General features: G+C 38.6%; 1 protein-coding gene across 1 annotated transcript in view; it reads right to left on the reverse strand.

The window, feature by feature from the left end:
* LOC5510265 (voltage-dependent calcium channel subunit alpha-2/delta-3) overlaps positions 1–13,585 on the reverse strand; it is a 33,382-nt gene that overhangs the window by 11,169 nt on the left and 8,628 nt on the right. The window contains exons 11-31 of the mRNA XM_048733458.1: positions 13,398–13,499; positions 12,028–12,106; positions 11,118–11,167; positions 10,939–11,034; positions 10,098–10,166; positions 9,798–9,890; positions 9,515–9,589; positions 8,700–8,777; positions 8,324–8,416; positions 8,136–8,197; positions 7,735–7,799; positions 4,944–4,992; positions 4,490–4,572; positions 4,246–4,339; positions 4,109–4,171; positions 3,871–3,971; positions 3,552–3,623; positions 2,944–3,005; positions 2,529–2,582; positions 1,107–1,172; positions 595–686 (exon numbers count right to left, since the gene is read on the reverse strand). Coding sequence (XP_048589415.1) covers positions 595–686; positions 1,107–1,172; positions 2,529–2,582; positions 2,944–3,005; positions 3,552–3,623; positions 3,871–3,971; positions 4,109–4,171; positions 4,246–4,339; positions 4,490–4,572; positions 4,944–4,992; positions 7,735–7,799; positions 8,136–8,197; positions 8,324–8,416; positions 8,700–8,777; positions 9,515–9,589; positions 9,798–9,890; positions 10,098–10,166; positions 10,939–11,034; positions 11,118–11,167; positions 12,028–12,106; positions 13,398–13,499 — 1,598 coding nt within the window. The remainder of the gene's footprint in view (positions 1–594; positions 687–1,106; positions 1,173–2,528; positions 2,583–2,943; positions 3,006–3,551; positions 3,624–3,870; positions 3,972–4,108; positions 4,172–4,245; positions 4,340–4,489; positions 4,573–4,943; positions 4,993–7,734; positions 7,800–8,135; positions 8,198–8,323; positions 8,417–8,699; positions 8,778–9,514; positions 9,590–9,797; positions 9,891–10,097; positions 10,167–10,938; positions 11,035–11,117; positions 11,168–12,027; positions 12,107–13,397; positions 13,500–13,585) is intronic.

The raw sequence follows: 13,585 nt of genomic DNA on the forward strand, positions 1-13,585 counted from the left end.
TACCAGGGGTTCACGTACCAGGGGTTCACGTACCAGGGGTTCACGTACCAGGGGGTCATGTACCAGGGGTTCATGTACCAGGGGTTCATGTACCAGGGGGTCATGTACCAGGGGGTCATGTACCAGGGGGTCATGTACCAGGGGTTCATGTACCAGGGGTTCATGTACCAGGGGTTCATGTACCAGGGGTTCATGTACCAGGGGTTCATGTACCAGGGGTTCATGTACCAGGGGTTCATGTACCAGGGGGTCATGTACCAGGGGGTCATGTAAAACTGTGACAGCAACACTAACACTGTTTACAGTAACACTCATTGACACATCAGTTGTATGTTCAAACTGTGATTTTTAAAACCACTTTGAATATCACATGGATGCACATGACTGTCTGAAAGGTCTATTGATTATAATTGTTTATGTTAATACCAATAATGAATTTTCATTTTCGAAAAAATGAATGTCAATAAACGCCACCGATACACAAAATGTGTAATTGAATGTTAATTCCATTCGAATAAATGCCCAACTGTGTTCCTGATTGTTTGTTGATGCTAATAATTAATAGGGGCATATGTCCTTATAGAGCTAACATACTTCTTAAAAACAGCTGTTGTCTCATTGCCATAGTGATCAACCAGCAGTTCCATTACAGCGTTGTCTACTTTTCCAAAAAACATACCACTGGACTGAAAAAAGAGATGAATAGAGAAATAAATCTATGTAATAGAACAACTAGTCCATCTCTCAGGTTTGTTAGGAACTTATATACATTATTTTAGGAAATAAACGCTCCACTTAATTTGACAAATTCACGTTAATTAAATATACCTTAATTAATTTTAGAAAACATTGATAAATAGTACATGTTATCAAAGATCGTAAACAAAATGCAGCGACTTTTAAAACAAAACTGATTATTAATAAGGAGCTTTACACGCTGCTTAATTGTTTTCTTTTTCGGCATCAGAAAAGTATTTCCGATCAGCAAATTGAGAAATAAGTATCTACCAGCGTTATTTTTCTATAATAAGGTAATTGCTCTTCTCCCATCTCTAGAAATTCAACAAATCTCAACAAATATCTTATTAACAGACAAAAATAAATACCTTTTTATCATTCGAGGCGACAATGAAGGCATTCTCATCCAGTAGATAGCAGTACAGCCCCTCGTGCTAAAAAACACACATAACACTAAGTACCGAGGGCACTACACATGATTACACAAGCAGGCGACAGGACACTGCATATGATAATACTCTTGCCCTGTCTATCAAATAATAATAGGGTGTGTGTTGTCATACCGTACTCTTGTTCTGTCTATCACATACTAATAGGACTGTGTGTTGTCTTAACATTCTCTTGCTCTGTCTATCAAATAATAATAGGGTGTGTGTTGTAATACCGTACTCTTGTCCTGTCTATCACATACTAACAGGACTGTGTGTTGTCTTAACATACTCTTGCCCTGTCTATCACATACCAGGCGGGTTCTCAGGATTAGCCGAGGGGGGGGGGGGGGTGCAGTCATAGGTATCATATGGAAAAATCATAGTATTTGAAGGGTTACACACACACCCTGTGTGGGCCTGCATGCTAATAGGACTGTTTGTTGTCTTACCATACTCTTGTCCTGTCTATCACATACTAACAGGACTGTTTGTTGTCTTACCGTACTCTTGCCCTGTCTATCAAATAATAATAGGGTGTGTGTTGTCTTACCGTACTCTTGTCCTGTCTATCACATACTAACAGGACTGTTTGTTGTCTTACCGTACTCTTGTCCTCTCTATCACATACTAACAGGACTGTTTGTTGTCTTACCATACTCTTGCCCTGTCTATCAAATAATAATAGGGTTTGTGTTGTCTTACCGTACTCTTGTCCTGTCTATCACATACTAATAGGACTGTTTGTTGTCTTACCGTACTCTTGTCCTCTCTATCACATACTAACAGGACTGTTTGTTGTCTTACCGTACTCTTGCCCTGTCTATCAAATAATAATAGGGTGTGTGTTGTCTTACCGTACTCTTGTCCTGTCTATCAAATAATAATAGGGTGTGTATTGTCTTACTGTACTCTTGTCCTGTCCATCACATACTAACAGGACTGTTTGTTGTCTTACCGTACTCTTGCCCTGTCTATCAAATAATAATAGGGTGTGTGTTGTCTTACCGTACTCTTGTCCTGTCTATCAAATAATAATAGGGTGTGTATTGTCTTACTGTACTCTTGTCCTGTCTATCACATACTAACAGGACTGTTTGTTGTCTTACCGTACTCTTGCCCTGTCTATCAAATAATAATAGGGTGTGTATTGTCTTACTGTACTCTTGTCCTGTCTATCACATACTAACAGGACTGTTTGTTGTCTTACCGTACTCTTGTCCTGTCTATCAAATAATAATAGGGTGTGTATTGTCTTACTGTACTCTTGTCCTGTCTATCACATACTAACAGGACTGTTTGTTGTCTTACCGTACTCTTGCCCTGTCTATCACATACTAATAGGACTGTTTGTTGTCATACCGTACTCTTGCCCTGTCTATCACAATTCACATCAGCACAGTTCCCAGATGCACACTGTAAAGAATAAATAATACAATCAAATCAACATTATCATTTTAATTATGGGAAACAAATCAAACCATGTTCGTATTATAATAGGCATATCAAGGGTTTCATTCAGGCCTTGGGGCCAACGGAAACGCAAGCTACTATTTTTCAAGCACTGTCTGCTTTTTTTTAAAGTCAATATTTTATTTGAACTAATAACTTCAATTTTCCACCACCTACTCTAAATCTTAATGAAACCCTTGGCATTTAATAATGTCTAAATGGCATCAATATTGTTTTTTTTTCTGTTGAACCGTTTTCTTGTACTGCTTATCACAGGAAGTTCAATTGCTCCAATAATAAAAAAACAGATTATAAATAATCTAACCGTTTTAGTTCCCTCAAATGCCATATCGGCAAATGAGTCAGAGTCCATGTCATAGCCAGCAACTGAGAAGAGAATGATTCAGTTATACAGTATTGCACTAAACAGGATAAAACGTCATTATCAATAACAAACATAATGTCAAACAATCAAGATATGTGTAGATAGCAACTGTAATAGTAACAGCAATGATAAGGAATTCAAGATGGGACAACGTCTATGGCTAGGATGGCCTAACCAAGCATTTGGCGATAAATTCTAAAATAGTTTCAATGAAGTAACCTGAACTTTATATCCAGCAGCAAACAGAAATTAACTGTAAGCTTCAAACAGAGAAAGGTGAATGTATACTCCAACCGTCCATGTAGTCGCTAGTAAAACAGGGTATTTTATGTTGTGGTTTGGAGATATTGGAAATCTGTCAGAAGAAGCTTAATTCCATGTGTAGACTTTCAATTCTGAAAGCAATTCCATTGTTTTCTTCCATTGCCGTACTTGTATTCTACCATAGCCATACTTGTATCTTAAAATCTCTAATCATTTAACAACAATGGTAGTAATCATCATCATCATCAACAACAACAACGGCAACAACAACAGCGAAAGTTTACCTGCCACCGGCTTGCTAGAGTAGACCAGTTTCTCGTACGCCCTGACAGTGGTGGAGTTCCTGTTCTTCTTACCTGTGGAATAAAATATCACCGGCAATAGGAAACAATCTAATCAGAGTGCTCAATTCTAAATTGATTTTGGTTATCCACATTTTTTATTGCATGAATGTACTATAAGCCAAGTATTGCAGGATCAACCCCCTCCCCTCAGGTGATACCACAGGTATACCACAGGTATGCCACAGGTATACCACAGGTATGCCACAGGTATACCACAGGTATGCCTGCTCACAGAAGAAGTGTCTTGTAGTTGTTTTACCTGAGTAGTAAGGCGAGTAGTATGAAATAATCTGGTCCCTCACATTCTCTGCCACTGCCCTACCATACTCCACCGTGTTTGGAACATAGGGCGTGGCTCCACTGCAATATAATCGTAATGTTTGTATTAAGGTCCATATATCTGACATAAATAACATCATTAATTCTAGGCTATTCTCCTTTGGGGAAAATTCAAAATAGATCAATTAAAAAAATCTTTATCAGTTTTCATAGGATACCTTGGGGAATATGTCCTCATTACACCGTAGTTGGTCCTGACAAAGATGTTCTTGATATTGTCACTAAAACAAAGAAGATCTTAGTAAACTACGGTTCTCTAAAACGCCATGCTGCTTATGTGTGTGGTTTATTATACCTGTTGTATTTAGCTTGATTCGCTGCCCATAGTGCGTTCATACCGGAAGTAGCATCCAGGTCAACTGCAAGCCCAGTCAGCATGTCAGAATTACCTGAAGCACAGAAGAAAACACTTTTGAGTGACATTTTTCCCTTGGAAATGACCTGAAACTCACAAGACTAGTATGGACATTTTTATCGAAGATAATGCTTTTTCATGAAAATTGACTAGGGATGAGAAAGTTCACTAAAACGTGACTTACATGTGCTTGACATCTTGGAAGAATTCATAGCCTTTAAAACTTGCACAGGATCATCTGACTTCACTGTACCAGGACAGTATGGCCTGAGGGACAAAGTGTACCAGGTATCAAACCAATGACTTTCAAGGTGAATGACTGCAGCACTTTAGGAAACTATTTTCCATTAGCACAGAGACTGACGACAGAACACTATAGTCACTTGACGAAACCAGGACAAAGCAGTTCAATTCAATATGTAAATGTCACTTAATATAAATTTTTATGCTGTGTCTAGTCTGTAAATGAAGTTCATAGTGTTTTGTGAATAGCATCTTATTACATTTCTTTTAACAGATTTCTGTTATCATGGGGTTGGGCTATCTTTTAACTCTAATAATTTTTTTGTGGCTTGCAAAGCAGGTGCTTTATAAGCATTGTTTCAGCCCTCATTCTATTCACATTAAAATGCTCTTACCACTTCTCAAGGTTTATATCAGATGCCTTGAGGAGTTCCTCTATTTTGCCTGAAAGTAATATAAACTTGGGAGGTTAAAGTGCATACTACTTGCAGGTACTTTAAGGTACATTATCTGAAAAGCTTCAAGAACACAAAATAAGATCAAAATAAGAATGCTAGATTTTCAGACATACTGAAAGCCAATTTGATTATTTATCCTCATTCTTTACATTCAAGCTTTGAAGATTATCCATCTTGGGACTCTCAGTGCAACGGGCACTATTACCACCTTAACCTAAAATGTAATATTATTTGACTGGAGTACAGGTGCCGGTTGCACAAGGCCTGGAAGTCTTATACACCAGTTAAATCCTTATCCAGCAGATAAAACTTATCTGAGTGGCGTGATTCGGTTGCACAAAGCCTGAATAAAAGTTATCAAGTGGTTAGAGTTATCCGGATGATAGAGGTTGGATAAAATCTTATCCACCGAATAAAAAACAAGATGGCGTCTTGCTTTCAAATTTATTGTCAGAATTTAGATTGATTTCAGACACATTGCAAGTTGAAACACATGCAAACAACGAAATTAACAGTTGGTAAATTTACAATGAACTACGAACTTACATGCAGCTCTGGCAGGACTGGAATCAAACTATATTTTTCGTTCTGTCAAGAAATGTGCCTCTCAAAGACAGGAAGAAGCTAAACACTATCCCCTTTAATCATTCCGTGATTTACATGTACTTTGCCTCAATAAACGGTTTGTTTTCTGGCTTTTTTAGTAGCTCTTTCAACGGTCGCCATTTTGTTTGAAGAAAAAACAGCACACGCTTTGCATATTTACCATGGAAACGGGAAGCCATTTAGCGGTAATGATAGTGATTCAGCGGCCAACGCTTTGTGCAACGCTATTTTGTACGCCGGATAACTATCCACTGGATAGGGATTTTATACGGCAGTCAGCACCTATCCGGCGGATAACTTATCCAGGTTTTGTGCAACCGGCCCCAGAACTTTACAATTAATTAGTGAGGCAAAAAAATGATTGAGTTTGATAGTGAGTATGAGTATGTATGATAAAGAGTCACGATAGCTCAGTAATACAGGTTTTATGATGCTGTGTCATTTCGCCATGATAGCTCAGTGGTACCGGTTACATGATAGTGAGTCATATTGTCACGATAGCTCAATGGCCGGTTGCACAAAGCTTGAATACTGTAAGTCGTATCCACTGGTTAAATCCTTACCAAGTGGATAAAACTTATCTGAGTGGCGTGATTCAGTTGCACAAAGCCCGAACAGAAGTTATCCAGCAGATAAAGTTATCCCGATGAAATTAGCCGAATAAAATCATATCCACCAAATAAATGAAGAAAAAACAAAATGGCGCACGTTTTGCATATTCACCATGGTATCGGGAAGCCATTTAGTGGTAAATGATGGCTATTCAGCGAATGGTTCTTTAGAGTTCTTATCCACACTTTGTGTAACACTATTTTGTCAGCTGGATAGGGATTTATCTGGCGGGTAGCACCTATTTGGCAGTTGACATGTCCAGGCAAACAGCCTGAGGAGTACAGGCTACATGTTAGTGATTCATATTGCTGTGAGTCATATTAAGGCTCTGTAGTACAGCATTCATCACTCAAGCAAGAGGAGACGGAATCAAACTTGGGTCAGGCCAGCTTGGGATATGTTTCTGAAATAATGTTAAACCTTTTTCTAATGCAGTCATGAAAAACACATTTGGTCATGTCTTCCAATGCTAATTCAGGCAGTTCTTTTTTTCGGTGTCCGGTATCCATCAAATTGCACGCTCTGATTGGCTCTTGTGAGGTCCGGTATTCTACGGTCCCGACCCCGCGATACAAGCCTCCAAAGCTTGAAATAGTGAGTTGATTTGTAAAATGCCCATCGAAAACTGGTTTTTACTCCCGAGGTTATAGATCTTCACACATAAACGGCATTTTATTTGTCATTTTATCTAGAATCCTTGACTTTACGGAAATCGGCTTCAAACCCCCTGTGCCGTGTTTTGACAATTTCCTGCCATAATGATTTTGCAACACGTGCGACAATTTCATGTTTGCTGAAAGTTTATTTGGGATAAAAAAAGGCAGCAAATCGTCTCTTCATACGAAGAAAAACTACAAATCACTGTAGAAATGTACCTGCATAACCAGCTTAACGTATCCACATTCAAAAGAAGTTCTTTATTGAATATATCTTATCGTCTGTGGAGGATTTAAGCTTAAAGCGAAAGAAGACATTTCTACAATCAATTCAAGTTGATAACGACGTATCAATTTGGACTAAATTATTTTACAAAATTGTTGGTCAAAACTCAGAGAATGTCTTCTTTGGAGGTTCTGTATTACTGGAGGATTAAAAGAGTTGTGTGGAAATACAAAATGGAGTTTATTGAATGATCTTGAGCGAACAAAAACTTTACGAACATCGACGAAAGTCATAGAAGCGAAACCTCGCCTCGTGCAACCATAAGCCGGTAAGGGAAACAAAGTTGGAAATTACATTGAGAAAAAAATAAATATGTAATTTCCCAGCTAAGGGTAGGTCCATATCGTAAAATACCATGACCTCCACCTTGAAAATACTGACCTCGTTCACGATACAGGCCTCCCAGCTGGTAAATAACATATATATATATATATATTAAACATTTTTGGCTTTGACTGTGGTTTTGCATTCTGATGGACTAGCCTTTTTAAAACTGTCTTGGTGGCAAGAGTATTGTATGTGGTACAGTATGAGCATACTGGATGAAACCTTGAAATCTTACACTCACTCATAAGCCCTGATACGTTGTGGTGACTGTACTTGAACCCAAAGTCTGATGTAGCTATAGCAAAGCTAAAAATAAGATAAAAATGGTGTTAACATGTGCTAATGAACACACTTTACACCTTACACAGAAAAATGAAAAGAACTCCTTGGGCCCAACTCTATTGCGGAAATGTTTGAGAAAATCAAATTTGGTCAAGTAGCATTTTGGCTTGAATTTGCCACCCAAAAGGTCACAAGTCCTCTATTATAAATAATATGATTTGAGAGGACTAGGGAATTACAGTTCTTGATGAAGAGAGGCTGCTTTCTTATACCTCTTTTACATCCCAAACCTGAAATACAAATGGGTCCTCTTACTTGAGAAGTGAAGTCAAGTAATTGGGGCTAAATTAAGAGGGTTACCTAAAAGGGGTCTTGTGCAGACTCTCGTGATAGATATTAAAAGTACGCTTGGAGACTCGCAGCTAAAAAAAAGGAGAAAAGAAAAAAATAAGGTTACTTATGTTACATATCAAGGATGTGTAAATTATGTAAATACCTCAACCATCCAGGGGTTGTATACCTCTACCACTTGTATAACATGTTATTACCTCATCTGTTGACACGTCGTACACTTCTAGCGTAGCTTGGGATGGCCCTTTGTTGGTATTTGTGAATGTCTGGTTGATCATAGCATCACGAAGCTGCAGGAGAGAAAAACATGAGTTTGATGGGCTGATACTTTTCATGTCAATATACAATGACAAAAAAGGTGGGTGGCTATCTACTGCTAACAGCATAATATTGCTTATAAAGTAATACATTTTGATAAGAGGTTTCCTTGAAAATTAAAAAAGTATTATCATCACTCCTAACAATAGGATGATCAGCTCCAAGCAGCATATGGCTCTCAGCTACATCTTTTAAACAAAATCATGAATATAATGAACTTTTATTGGATATTGGCTATATTATGATGGATCTCACCTGCTTAAGGTTGGACGAAGTCAGTGGTATCTCCACATCCATCAGGTCAACACCAGGAGCATTGGCAAGATAACCATACTAACAAAACAATGACAAAGTATAGCTAGGTAACCATACTAACAAAACAATGAAGAAGTAGCTAGGTAACCATACTAACAAAACAATGACAAAGTAGCTAGGTAACCATACTAACAAAACAATGAAGAAGTAGCTAGGTAACCATACTAACAAAACAATGACAAAGTATAGCTAGGTAACCATACTAACAAAACAATGACAAAGTATAGCTAGATAACAATACTAACAAAACAATGAAGAAGTATCTAGGTAACCATACTAACAAAACAATGACAAAGTAGCTATGGAACCATACTAACAAAACAATGAAGAAGTAGCTAGGTAACCATACTAACAAAACAATGACAAAGTAGCTAGGTAACCATAATAACAAAACAATGACAAAGTAGCTAGGTAACCATATTAACAATGACAAACACAACATGACAAAGTAGCTAGGTAACCATAATAACAAAACAATGACAAAGTAGCTAGGTAACCATATTAACAAAACAATGACAAAGTAGCTAGGTAACCATAATAACAAAACAATGACAAAGTAGCTAGGTAACCATACTAACAAAACAATGACAAAGAAAAGAATGACAAAGTAGCTAGGTAACCATAATAACAAAACAATGACAAGTTGCTACCAGGTAACCATACTAACAAAACAATGACAAACTATAGCTCAGAGTAATAATACCAACAAACTAATAATGACAAAGAAGCCTAATAATGAAGTTGCACCAACATACCACAGTCTTAAGCCTTGGATGGAAAGCTACAAGGCCATTATTGTTGATACCAAACATGTAAGCATTGGGGCCAACCTAGGACAAAAAGGCAAAGCATCCAGCAGCTTACAAATTCCTCTTTCCATACTTTCCACCCACATTATCTTTATCATATTATGAGATCATTATAGTCCAGTCACAAGTCCTCATTTCATTTGTTACCTTTACTAATTACAATGCCATCTATATCAAATTAAAAACAATATCACCAAGATCTGCGTTGTCACATCATCATCACACTCACCAAAGGTCGAAGGAAAAACTCATTCAGCTTGTCAAGTGGTACATCTGTACCCACAACACCTATCAGGTGATCGGTAGATTGTTTCAGCGCAGTCTGCAATGAAACAGGCAATACTCTGCACCTTAAAGACTCTCAGGTTTGTAGATTTGATCACAAAATCATGTACTGTAGCTATAGCCCAAGATACCCTTAATTTGGGTTGAGAACAATAGATAAATTTTCAGCAAAATTCTGCAGATTTCATTTGAATTAATCAGTCCTGGCATGACAAAGCTATTTCTCAGACGTAACGAAACTTACCGAGCAGTTCTTGTTGACAGTTGGTCGATAGAAAACTGGTAGCGTCCCAGTGACAACCATTCCTAGGCCCTTGGCGACAAACAACACTGATAAGGTACAATCCATGTCTGTAGCCAGGCGGGTTCAGGGGGTTCGGAAGAACCACCCGACTAGACTGGAAGGTCTGCTCTTATGAAGGAAAATTTAGTACCACAGCGAGCTAGGGCGAGCTACCTAAGAGATAAGGTCGGCTAAATGGGTAAACAAACTCCCCTGCTCAAAATTCTGGCGACAGGCCTACAATCAATACATCTAATTGCCTTCCTTTGCAAGGGTTGTTAATAGTTCTACCTTTTTTTTAAATGGTTGATTATGTATTGTCCCTTTTTTCTTAGATGTGGGATTTTTTGTAGGGGTACAAAACATCTTATGCACTAGTCATTTTAAACCCCCAATTTAATGGTACTGGGAAAGGGTGGGGGATTAGACTTGAACCTTAAAAAATGTAAATTAAAGCCCCGACCCCTTCAGGATTAAAACTGTAGTCAAATAACTCTAGGTAATAACCTGTACATTTGTTATATTAGAATTCATATATTTTGTAAAACATGGTGCTCTTCTCCTGATGGCTTCTGCATTTCCCAAGATGGTGGAAGGCTGTTTCAAATTTCTATTTGTCCCAAACCCCTCAGGACAGATTCTGGTTAAAAACCACTCTAAACCCCAAACTTCCCTGGGACCATAAGGGTTAGGGTTTCAGATGAGTAGTGCACTAGTTACTGTAGTGTATAACTTAAATGTGTTTTGCCATTTTTTCTCCTGATTCAACTGGGAGTGCTAAACAACACACAGCATAACTTACAATCGCATCAAGATAGACACTGGTCCAGATGACTGATTCTGATGTGTTCTTCTTGGGCGCCATGGCCATAGGTCGACTTAGCACACGGATATAGGACTAAAAATGACAATGGCATTCCTTATTTAAGCATTAACACAGCTGCAATATACATAACAATTTCAATAATTAGACATACTGACCTCACTCACTACCCTGACAGCACCAATGCTTTGTATGCGTGAGAAGAATCCTGAGAATCCAAGTTCAAATCCATTTTATAAGCTTTGCTTTTTTCTGGCATATGAGGCTGTCAATCATTAGGATTTTTTATCAACATGTTCCGGCATGTTACACAGTGAGCAAGACTATGGTCTAAGTGCCCTTAAAGTCGATTTAGACGCTACGATGTATGCCGACAACCATCGCATGCGACATGATCGCGTCAGCATACAACTCAAGTCGCAAAGTCTAAATCAGATTTACAACTCTGCTATGACACAAGCTTACGACACGAAAAAGTTGTAGGATTTTTTTAACATGCTTGAAAACTCTACGACTGTGTGCCCATAGTTGGTAAAATGATGGAAGCATTGAGAAGAATCTTTCTTTCAGGGGAAATGACGGGGGGGGGGGGGGGGGGGCGACTTTTTTGTTTTGCAAATATGGTGGAAATCCATACGAAGATATCATCAGCAATCGCATGGAATTTGGCCAAATGGAGCTCCTTCAAGATTAAACAATATGACCCTTTTGTCAGCCATTTCTTCTCTCAAACCCTTCTTCATCCTTTCCCATTTGTTTACGGCATAAGCTGCAACAGTGCAGAGGTCAGCCATGTTTTTTGTTGTTGGTCCCAGTCCTCAATGAGTAAAAATCGCAAAAGTTGTACGCGATTTTTTTGAGGGGTGAGGGAAAAGTTGTGTGTTTAATTAGAGCTAAGTCATGTCGCATGCGATTGTTGTAGACAAAAATCATAGCATCTAAATCGGCCTTTACATGACAGATAATCATATATTGGGTTTGCTATCTGTACTCTAAATTCTATACTGAGCCTTTACTTATGGTGTGACTCTCTGTAAAGCCTGGATCTTAAAGACATGGTAAAAATACCTCTGTTTTGTCGAGCCATTTTTAACATGGCTGTTGTGCTTTCTGCCGGAGGTCCAACGGGAAATGTAAAAACTCGCACCTATAACAGTATATAGCAAAAAGTTGCCACATCTTTTATCAACCCTTTTAACACATTGACCCCTGAACCGGCCTGTACCGGCTTTGGGAAGTACCCACAACCCAAAAAATTCATAAATTCAAAATAAACACAACAAGATGAAGATACTCAGGCATCAGTCTAAGGGATAAATGGTCTTGCAGATATGCATCCAACCAAGGTGTTGGCATCTACTCTTAAGCCAAATAATAGCACAGGTTCTTTGACAAATCTCAAATCGAACAAGGAGAGAAAAGCAGAATCACCCCTCTCAATAAAACGCTCAAAATACCACACAAGGGAGAGAGATCAGCAAACACAGCTCAAGACACAAATAGATACCTTTATTCTGATCCTCCAGGTACATTTACTTGGCCTCAAAACACAATGCCCATTCCTTGAAGGATTGTACAACCACGAAAATATGTTTACGTATTGCAAAGCATTCTGGGAGATACAGGGGAAAATTCAAGAGGGGAGGGCCAGTCAACACTCCTCTCCCCAAAGTCAGATGGTTTTTTATAAGTCTTTTCACCCCGAAGCCAAACGAATCAATTTCAGGCCATACAGACCCAGAATAGCAGTGTAAACAATTTTGGAATCAATTTGGTTTCAGAAAAGACAGCATTTAGGAGAGCTGTGGTGATTCATTAGAAAATTATTTTCTCATCCGGGCAAAGCCAAACAAGAAAAAATCATCATGAATCCACCTTTGCTTGCAAATATCCATAACCAAAGCACTCAATTATGCCCCAAAAGACTTCATGATGTCCTGAGACACTCCCCTAATATGCTCATAGCTGTATTTTTGATGAAAAATACAAGCAACCATCAACTTGTGCTGGCTTCAGCACATCGACGAGGGATTAAAAGTGGGGACCGCAAAGCACTGTTGGAAAGCTTGGATACCGCTGACTAGGTGCAGCTGTGTTTGACTTTGACGGGCTGTATAAAACTCAGAATAGGGGGGGAGGTATCTGTTTTCAGTCTGTTTTTTGTAAATTCAGCTCCAAAAAAGCCAGGAGTCAATGGGTTAAAGAAAAACTGATTTCAGGGGGGTTCCAAGAAGAATGCCACCAGCCTTTACTGGCTAAGCCCTTCAGAGTGGTTACCTCTCTTTCCCATGTCCTTCTCCCTATTCATAGAGGGTTATTATAGCCTCCTTGTAGTTGGAGTGTTGATTGTACCCTCCTATACCTTACCCTTCTTATCAGGATTGATTAAGCTTATTGTATAGTATTTATAGTGTTGGTTTTACCCTTCTATATCTTACCCTCTTATCAGGATTAAGCTCATTGTATAGGTCCTCAAGAGTGTTGGTTGTACCATCACTGAAAATCATTAGTGCCTGCTGGCAGTCACTACCTTGACGGTTCTGTAGAGTACAACAAATACCCCTCAAGCTGATATATAGGAATACACAAGCCTTGATGACCAAGCTTGTGGGTTATACCAGAACTT

The sequence above is a fragment of the Nematostella vectensis genome, chromosome 10, assembly GCF_932526225.1.
Source record: "Nematostella vectensis chromosome 10, jaNemVect1.1, whole genome shotgun sequence".
In the NCBI taxonomy this organism is placed as follows: Eukaryota; Metazoa; Cnidaria; class Anthozoa; order Actiniaria; family Edwardsiidae; genus Nematostella; species Nematostella vectensis.